The 10698-nt window shown below is 38.2% G+C and overlaps 1 protein-coding gene across 1 annotated transcript; it reads left to right on the forward strand.

The window, feature by feature from the left end:
• Nucleotides 1-8323: 8323 nt before the first annotated feature.
• LOC107574971 (gastrula zinc finger protein XlCGF8.2DB-like) lies at nt 8324-9331 on the forward strand. The gene has a single exon (XM_016261390.1). It carries the CDS (start codon nt 8324-8326, stop codon nt 9329-9331), a length of 1008 nt encoding a protein of 335 aa, XP_016116876.1.
• The last annotated feature ends 1367 nt before the right edge of the window (nt 9332-10698 follow it).

Raw genomic sequence — 10698 nt, forward strand, 5'->3', positions numbered from 1 at the left:
ATCTGTTCTAAATGTACCTTAAATTAATACTTTTCAAGTTTTTAAAGGGGTCTTCGGATGCCCATTTTCCACAAGTTGATATGATTCTTTACGGTCTTAATGAAAAGTCTGTAACATAGGTGTTGTTTTACACTACCATTGAGAAATTTTAACCAAACTTTTTTGGAGTAAGCCGTTTTGTATCATTTTCCTTTAAATGTTAATGAGCTCTGCTGACCCCGCCCCTCTCTTCCGAGCCGCTCTCTGGGGAATGTCTCGGTTCCTCAGAGGAAGGGCTGTCACAAGGAGCATTAGTTCCGGGAACCAGTTCCGGGTGGGCCAATAGGGCGCCACTAACAGGACCTGCTCCTCGTCCTCCCTGACCTTGCACAGTGTCTGTGCTAGAAGGCACACTGGGGGAAACGCATACTTACGAAGGCCCAGTGGCCAGCTGTGTGCCAGTGCGTCCGTGCCGAGTGTTCCCTCAGTCAGGGAGTAAAACAACTGGCACTGAGAAGTTTTTTGGAGAGGCAAACAGGTCTACTCTACCCAGTTGTGCAGACCAGGAATGTGAATGGCACGAAGCGACCTCAGATGCTTCTGACTCCAGAGGAGGAGGAGGTGGCGGGCGAGTTGCGACATGCAACGGGAGCGTAGACTACCTTGTCGGTTGATGTACGCAACGGTCGCAGTGTTGTCCGTACGGACCAGTACATGCTTGCCTCGTAAGCGCCCTTTGAGACGGATCAAGGCAAGGCGCACTGGCACATCAATTGCCTTGATTTGCTGGCAGTGCAGTTGGGGGCCTGTCCAAACCCCTGACACTGCAAGCCCATTGAACGTGGCCCCCCAGCCAGTGGTGCATCCGTGTGAACCACAGCATGCCTGGAGACCTGTTCTAGGGGCACTCCTGCCCGAAGAAACGCAAGGTCTGACCACGGGGTGAAGGTTTGGCGGCAGGCCGGTGTGACTCGGACCCGGTGAGTGCCGCGTTGCCACGCCCACCTCGGGACTCGGCCATGGAGCCAGTGCTGAAGCGGTCTCATATGGAGCAGCCCCAGCGGTGTGACTGCTGCTGCAGCTGCCATATGCCCAAGGAGCCTCTGAAACTGTTTCAGTGGGACCACCATCCTGCTCTTGAACATATTCAGGCATATTGATCTTATTGTCGTCTCGTCTTCGTTTCATCTTAGTCATGGGGAAAATTTTTTGTCATTGTTTTCATTAGCAAAATGTATTATCGCTAATATTCGATATATCGCCCAGCCCTACGGAGTGCCTAAATTAATATACTTTTAAACATAACTTAACATAACTTGAACTTTTCTGTTTTGCAAATCCTTTTTTTGATTGATCTTAGGAAATATTCTAATATTTTGAGATATTGGATTTTAGACTTTTATGAGCTGTAAGCTCTAATCATCAAAATTAAAACAAAAAAACCTTTGAAATGTTTTACTTTACATGTAATGAACCCAGCTAACAAAATTACGTGACTCTTACGTAACTACAACGTAATCAGGTGACCAAAGTTACGTAGTAGCGACGTCAACCAGAAAAGTGAAAGACCCATATATGTCACCACAACGTAACTTTGTGACGTTGCCAGTTCGTAACTGCGACGTCGTGGATCAATGGTTGTGTGCTGGTAATCAGTTGCTAATTTTTTATAATTATTTATTTTCAATGGGCAGACATGCAGTTGTTGAACTTTTTTGGTATAGCTGACGAAAAACAGAAACATGTCAGACGCGTCCCCTCCTCTCCAGCAGCTGATGTGTCCGAGGTTGCCATGGTAACTCTCAATGGCCACCGGACCAATACTATATAATAATAATAATAAAAAGGGTTTTTTGATGTTTGACGTTATGATGTTTTTTGTGTTTCTATAATATTTGTGTTTTGTTGGATGTTTTCTGTCCGAGTTTCAGATTGCTGCTGATTGACTAGGGGTGCTGCCGTCTATCAGCGGTAATTGGTGTGATCAGCTGGCAGTCCTTTTAAAACGCCACTTCCGCTCTTCAGAGGCGGCGGTGCGACTTCGGGCCGGTCGCACTGGTCCAGACTCCCTGTTAGCCGCCAGACCAAGATGTGTTGTTAGTGTTTCTTTTGATTGTTTGGTTATTTTGAAATGTGGTAGTAATGTAGGAGAGACCTGCCCTTTTTGTTTAAATCTCATTTCTACTATGTTTTTTCGGTTAAGAGTAGATAGGTTAGGTTTATTGTATTTATTTTTCTTTGTAACAGGTTATTTATATTTTATTTTATTAGTTTAGCTTTGTTTGTTATTTTGGGCCTTAGGTCTATCTGACGAAAAATACCTCTTTATTATTCATATCTAGTTATTTGTTTATTTTAATAATTCGTCACTTAGACAAATTATTTTTGCTTTTGGTATTTCTTTGTTTGGACTGTCGTCCCTTAATGAATTCTATCAATTGGTGGCTGCATTTTCCTTGGTCCTGTACAATAAAGCTACCTTATACTTTACTGTGTTTTCTTTGGTTCGTTTTTTTGGTCTGGTGGCCCGCTGGAAGCCTCTTGTTCCTTCCCTTTTTATTCATTTATTGCGTCTTACCCCTAGCAGACGTAATACCAGAGTTAGAGATCTTTATTTCATACATTTTATAAACCTATTTATTTGTAATAAATTGTAAAACTCACCTCAGAAAAACGAAGTCTTCTAGTTGAAATGTGCCTCAGACAAACGCGCTATCCTGATTCAGTATTTGCGGCAGATGAGATGGTGTAGCCTGGTCTGTGTCATTATTTCAACCTTATCTTCATAACTCGTTAGGAAATGAAAAATTTCACGACTCAGAAAAATGTATTTTCCTTTCTTGAAAACATCATGTGTGCGCGGAGTGTCATGTGTGTCAGTTGTGGAAGCGCACGCGCTGTACGTCACTATATATTAAACTTCTTTTTTTTTATCACTTGAAAAAAAAGTTTATCATTTTATAAAACTTTTTGTTTTTGTGAAAACACAGGTGCCATTTTCATCGATCTTTCAAAGGCTTTTGATATGGTCAATCATTACCTTTTCCATAAATTGTCTTCCATTGGTTTAACTAGAAATGCCCTTCTTTGGTTTAATGCTTATCTGCATAACAGGTGTCAGTATGTTGTATTTCATGGTTTTCAGTCTGACTATTCGATTGTTGAAAAAGGTGTTCCTCAAGGTTCTATTCTGGGTCCACTACTTTTTTTTTATTTTTATTAATGATTTATCTAAAATATGCTTAAATTACTCTGTACATCTTTATGCTGATGACACTGTTATTTACACCACTAATTCTGATTTGTTACAATAATTTTTATACAATATGCTTATATTGAATAAGAAGAAGTCTTGTTGTATGCTATTTGGCACGTGATGGTGTCGTTCTTTTCCTTTTGATTTGAATATTACTTTTGATGATGTTTACTTCTTGAGACTGTTGATTCATTTAAATATCTTGGCCTTTGGATTGACCCTGAACTTACTTTTAAGCCCCATATTGATGATATTGTTAATAGAACATACAGTTGTTTGCGTTTACTTTATTAATTGTTTTACATGTCAGGTTAGGAAAATAATTATTTCTCAGGTAATATTACCTTTTATTGATTTATGCTGATATCGTATATCAAGATACCTCTGATACTTATCTGAAGCCTCTTAATGTGGTTTACAACTCTTTATGTAGATTTGTGTTAAGGTGTCCATATCGTACTCATCACTGCCATATGTACGAAATGCTTAATTGGTTACATCCTAAATCAAGAAGATGACAATTTCATTGGTTCTTGGTATTTGAAACAGTACTTGATTTCATACAGATCTTCTTATTCACTTAGACATGTACAATTTCCGTTCTTTTGTGTTCCCAGAATTTTTAGTGAAGCCGGATGTAGGTCTTTTCAATATAAAGCTCCTTCTGATTGGAATAATCTTCCTCAGTCTTTGATATCTGTTGCTTCCCTTTATTGCTTTAGGTCATCTTTATTTTCTTATCTCAAAATATTTTGTGTATGCTTTTAAGTTTTCTTTTGTTGATTCTGTTTATATGTGACATTGATTGTTTTGTAATCCTGCTGTGGGTGTGGGGGACTGGTTGAACATGTCTTCTGTTTTGCATATTTGTGCGTGTACGTTTTGTTTATGTTGTAATATTTTGTTTTTGTGTTTTTAGGAACCCCTTGAAAATGAGATCACATCTCAAGGGGCTATCCTTTCAATAAAATATATATATTAATTAAAACATCAGTTTGAATAAGGAAAGGAATATCTTTGTCGTAGTATCCTTTCAGTGTGATTGTTTTGTAATCCTGCTGTGGGTGTGGGGGACTGGTTGAACATATCTTCTGTTTTGCATATTTGTGCGTGTACGTTTTGTTTATGTTGTAATATTTTGTTTTTGTGTTTTTAGGAACCCCTTGAAAATGAGATGTCACATCTCAAGGGGCTATCCTTTCAATAAAATATATATATTAATTAAAACATCAGTTTGAATAAGGAAAGGAATATCTTTGTCGTAGTATCCTTTCAGTGGTTAAAGTTGCCAGTCATCGCATGCTTCGCATGTGGTGCACTTTATATGTACCATTTTGATTGACCGTTTTTAGAATTTGAAAGATAATAAAGATATTGTTTGGTAAGTCAGATCTCTGATTGTATTCCCTAACCCAATAGTTGATCGTGCTTATGTCTGTTGACACCAATAATGTGGCAATTTACTGATCTGAAGATATCAGCACAATGAATGAGGTGAAAACAGGATTTTCAGGAGCTCTTGGCACATACGTGTATATACCTCTAAGGGTGTGTTCACACTTGTCATGTTTGGTTTGATTGAAACGAACTCTGGTGCGATTGCTCTGTTATTGCGGTTCATTTAAGAAGGGTGAATCGCTGCCAATCCGAACCCTGGTGCGCACCAAACAAGCAGACCGAGACCGCTAAAAAGATGGGTCTCGGTCTGCTTCCAAACGAACTCTGGTGCGGTTCGAATGATATATGGACGCAACACAGACCAAATACTTATAAACGAACCACAAACCGGAAGTAATGACGAGATGCGACGCTATGCGACATGATTTGACGACGCGGAACGAGCGATGTATCCAAAACAAAATGTGCAGAGGGTAAACGTGAAGCAACGTAAGACCAGTGTATTAAGCTTAAAGCGGCGATGAGCAGACCAATCTGTGAATGGGTACTTTGATGTCATACACCGATCAGTATGCGTATTGCCGCTTTAAGTCGAGCACACCTATTATTTGGGGTGTTCGGTAAGTTCCGTCACAAAATATATGTCATTCAATTTGGCCAATCAGGTTGTGAACGTATGAATATGCGTTTAAGTTCGGTATCTTTTGGTTTGTTGTCAAAAATGCCAGTGTGAACGCTAAGCGAACCAGGACTAAATGTATCATTTTAATTTTTGGTCCAGACCAAATTAACCAAATAAACCGAACTACAAGTGTGAACACACCTTAAGAAAAAGATTATACCACCAAATTGATTAAATAAATGGAACAATATTTCTCACAGAGGAACTATTGATATGAATGATAGAATGGCTATTTAGGACTAATGGAGGTGGGGGTTAACTAGTGGAGTTAATGTGCACTTGCACTATAAGTGCATGTAACAATACACTGAAGAGGACGTCCACACACACCCAATTTTTGTGACCACACGGACAACGAATATTCACGAGTGAATTGAGCGCTTGGAAAAAAAAAGTCCACTAGATACACTACTGTGCTCACAGCAGAGGGACATACTTTGAAAGGCTCGCACGTGAGACACAGCGGGACATAGAAAGGTTAGTATACTTGCAGCGAGCATGCAAGGACAAAAGTTTGAAGTGTTGAGTGTTGAGCTGCTTATGTATTTCTACACTTCGGACATCTTTGGATCAATTTTGTTAGTTACCTTACATGGTAAAAAGATACTGGAACAGATACTGTTTAACACTTCACACTGAGCTGATAATGAGCTACGTGAGACATTTAATATGTACGTAAATGTTAATATAGGTAAATACGAATATAGTTTGATGCTGGAAATATTAGTGCTTAGGTGCTTTGTATTGCTGGAAGGTTTATGATAGTTCTCAGTTTCTACTCACAAAATTAGCATTTACGTTATAACTACTTTATTGCAGTGAATGTACTTAGAAAATCAAACTATATTTAGATTCATATGGACATGCTGCTGGAGTGGTTAATGAAGATGAGTTACATTAGTGTTTGTTTTTGTATTGCTTGTGTCATATTGTGTTACTTATAACAGTATTATCTTTCAGTGGAACACTTTAATAGGCTGTTAGCATCTATCCTGACTCAGATAATGTGTTTCTAACAGAAACAGACAGAATAAAGTGAGATGATCTGCTGATGATCCTGAATGTCTTGTTGAATGAGTGTTGATTGAGGCTCATCAATATTAACAGCTGCTGAAAACACTCTGTATTTCATGACAATAGTCCTGTTCTCACCTCATGTATTAAGCTGATGTCTTCAGATCTCCTGTAAATGGCCACTTTAAGCTCGTTACATTGGTGTCAACAGACTGAAGGTATCTGTTGCTTACAGATATCTACATTTATTTGTCTTTATGCTTCCCAATGCTTTCCTCACAGTTCTTTTCTAGATATCTACCTTTATTTTAATGAAGAAACAGAATAATGTTAGAATTAGACATTAAAAAATTGTGAATTAGCATCAGTTGTTTTATGATCCAGATATAAATGCTTACATTTGTTAATTAGTAAACGAGTCAACGACAAAAATGGGTTAAAATAGCACAAAAAAAACGTTTCAGGCATATTTAGAACAAGAATCATTTGATGACATGTTCAAACACTGTGTTAAAGGATCACAGTGCAGCCCAAAAATACTCATTAATTCTCCATTTAAATCTCTATACTTTGACACTATCCTTCAAAACACTAGCTTTTACCCATACTGTATATAATACTGTATATAAAAGAATAAGAGATCATGCTTAATTTTATTAAGTACAGGTCAGAATAACTATAACTATCTCATATAACTAATGACTACAGAATAACTATACACACATTTGCACTTAATGGGTTTTCTATGAATATATATCACTTTGGTCCATTTCATTTGTTGCACTAAAATTTGACATCTGGTCTTTGACCCTATAAAAATTAACTCAGTAAGTGATATACTTTGATTTGGGCAGATCAGCTCCTCCCACACTGGATTTCATCATCAGTGAAGCTCCTCCCACTCTGGAATTCATCATCAGTGAAGCTCCTCCCACACTGGAATTCATCATCAGTGAAGCTCCTCCCACACTGGAATTCATCATCAGTGAAGCTCCTCCCACACTGGAATTCATCATCAGTGAAGCTCCTCCCACACTGGAATTCATCATCAGTGAAGCTCCTCCCATCATCAGTGAAGCTCCTCCCATCACCAGTGAAGCTCCTCCCATCATCAGTGAAGCTCCTCCCACTGCAGTTCAGCAATAAATGCTGGAAGATCTCCATCAGTTCAGAAGTGCAGACGAGCATCAGAGCATCAGGAAGAGCTGAGATCTGATCAAAGACTGAGTTTATTAAAGAGGACAGAGAGAAGATGAGAGATCAGAGCCCTGCAGAATCAAACACACTGAAGATACTGAGGAACTAACAGGTTGGTGTTTATTCTTCATTCACGATGCTGAAGAACATTCATGTTAGAAAGCGTCTAGCACTTCATCAGATTTAGATAAAGAGCTAAATTATGAAATGGGTAGAGTTTCCAACAAATATTCAGTTTGTTGGATACAACATTGTTTTTTTAAGCAATAAGCAATATACAGGACACTGTATAAAGTAAATGGACTTTCCAGAATGTCTGACAGGGTTGTAAGAATAACTTAAAAGGATAGTTCACCCAAAAATGAAAATGCGGTCATCATTTACTCACCCTCAGGTTGTTCCAAACCTGTATAAATCTCTTTGTTCTGCTGAACACAACGGAAGATATTTGGGAGAATGTCAGTAACCAAACAGATGTCGCCCCCCATTGACTACCATAGTATTTATTTTTCATACTATTTTGGAAGTAAATCGGGGGCGAGATCTGTTTGGTCCTATAACGTAATCACTACGACAAAATTTAATTTGTGCCTAAAATGTTTTGAAAACAATAACTAAAATGTCAATGTACCTCATTCATGCAATTAATTCATAAAAACACACCAGAATGATCATAATGTTTTACAGCAGCTGTCTCGTTTCTGCTATTACATCAGGACTCGCTTTCATATTTCACTCTTTGAATATTGGTTTATTTAAAGTGATTTTTTAAATTATTTTTTTTCATTTCAGAGCTGATGGAAGAGAGCGAGGAGAGAGAAGAACGGAGTGAAGTGGAGGAGAAACATCATCACAAACCTGGAGAAAAACGTTCGAGTCGCTCGAAGACTAAAAATACATTTTTAAAGAAAAGAAAAGCCGATAAATCTGTCACCTGCACTCAGTGTGGGAAGAGTTTCCCATTCAAGCAAAGTCTTGAGCATCACATGAGAGTTCACACCGGCGAGAAGCCGTTCACATGTGATCAGTGCGGAAACCAATTCAAAGAAAGAGGAAACCTTAAAATTCACATGAAAATCCACACTGGGGAAAAGCCATTTACATGTGATCAGTGCGGGAAGAGTTTCTCACAATCAGCACATCTTAAAGTACACATGAAAATCCACACTGGAGAAAAGCCACACACATGTGAACAGTGCGGGAAGAGTTTCACATACAAACATCATCTTAATGATCACATGAGGACCCACACCGGAGAGAAGCCGTTCATGTGCGGTCAGTGTGAAAAGAGATTCTCAAACAAAGTTAGTCTTGAGGGTCAAATGAGTGTTCACACTGGAGTGAAGCCGTTCATTTGTGGCCAATGTGGAAAGAGCTTCACGCAATCAGCAAACCTTAAACGACACATGAGAGATCACACCGGAGAGAAGCCGTTCAAGTGTGATCAGTGCGGGAAGAGTTTCACATACAGACACAATCTTGCTGATCACATGAGAGTTCACACCAGAGAGAAGCCGTTCAAGTGTGATCAGTGCGAGAAAAGTTTCACATACAGACACAATCTTGCTGATCACATGAGGATCCACACCGGAGAGAAGCCGTATGCATGTGATCAGTGCGGCAAAACATTTCTTCAGTCATCAAACCTGAAGACACACCTGACGGTTCATACGCAGGAGAAGCCACATTCCTGTTCTGAATGTGGAAAGTGTTTTTCACTGCTGCGGAGGAACCACGCAGCGATGTTCACAAGTCTTTATCGCTGGAGTCCGAGTCAAGTCTCGAGTGATTTAATGGCTTGCTAAAAAAATCCTCATAAATTGAACTCATCCTAATTACAAAGCTCTAGACAAAACATATGATCTTCTATGATATGCTTTGTAAGGTTAATGTACATCCAGCCTGTTACTTTTATGGTCAGAGCAACTTTAATGGTTAATTGTAATGGTTTTAATCCATAACAATCTGCAAAACAGTTGATCTGTAATCCAATTCTATGGCACATAAGAAAATCGGTGATACAGATATTACAAAACCATACAAATAAAGTCTTTCTTTATGATACAAGTCAGGGGTATTCGATTAAAGTTCCAGGAGGTCCGGTCTCTTCCAGCGGGGGAAGAGTTATGGGCCATTCTACAGAATTGGTCCAAAACCAGAGTTGGAAACGTCTTAGAAAGAAAATTGTTTGTATGAATATTGTATAATATCCAAGGTACACATTTCTAGTAATTGTGCAGCTAATTATCATATTGTATTTTCAGAAAGTTCTAGAATATTTGTCCTCTCCCCAAATTTGTCACTACCGAAACACAGTAATAATAATTTAATAAGAAGGGTTATATTGACCTCAGAGGTAAATCAATAACAATAAAATTTGTAACAATATTTCAAGTGCAATTTATGAGATTTGTTGTATTTTGAATCCAATTTTTCTTTGTAAAAGGCAAAAAGTTGATCATACTGATTTCAAAGTTAAGGATTCATTAGTTTGAATATATATTGAACCAAAAACTATCATAACATCTCAGTTGATAATTCAGTACACTTTATTTTTGACAAAACATCCCATGTTTCGGTCGTGACTGCACATTTTCAATAGTGGCAGAAATGCTTTGGTAGCGACCACATCACATTACAGAACTTTAACTCACAAACTAAAACACTGCTAAAACATACTAAAATACAACAAATAAAATTGAAAATTGCATAATTGTAGTAATATTTTGTTTATTTCCCCCAAATATGAGGATTATGTGTTCCCTTTTGTCTCTACCAAAACAATGATGACATGTTTCGGTCGTGACTGTGTTTTTTTGGGGTGTTATCCCATAGAATTGTCACTACCAAAACATTTGGTGGAGTTTCGGTAGTGACATCTTTGTTTGGGTAGTGTCCATTTTAGATACTTTTGAATCTAGCTCAAAGATGCTAATCAGCACATGGTTATCCAGCACAGTTCCGAACAGTGGTATACATATAAAAACTAAATGTTATGGAATAATTCCCCCAAAAAAGCGTGCTTAATTGCAGAAAAATGGAGTTCAGTAGTGACGTTCCTTAAAGTTACACAGATTTTTCAGACTTTTGAACACATTTACCTCAAAATGATGAAATCTATCTACTTGTAGTGATAAGAGAGGACACAGGAATATTTCCTGATCATAAATAT

Source organism: Sinocyclocheilus grahami, unplaced genomic scaffold (assembly GCF_001515645.1).
Source record: "Sinocyclocheilus grahami isolate Dianchi unplaced genomic scaffold, SAMN03320097.WGS_v1.1 scaffold2418.1, whole genome shotgun sequence".
Classification (NCBI taxonomy): Eukaryota; Metazoa; Chordata; class Actinopteri; order Cypriniformes; family Cyprinidae; genus Sinocyclocheilus; species Sinocyclocheilus grahami.

Coding starts and splice junctions, on each gene's coding strand:
- LOC107574971 (XM_016261390.1), top strand. CDS start 8,324: ATGGAAGAGAGCGAGGAGAGAGAAGAACGGAGTGAAGTGGAGGAGAAA.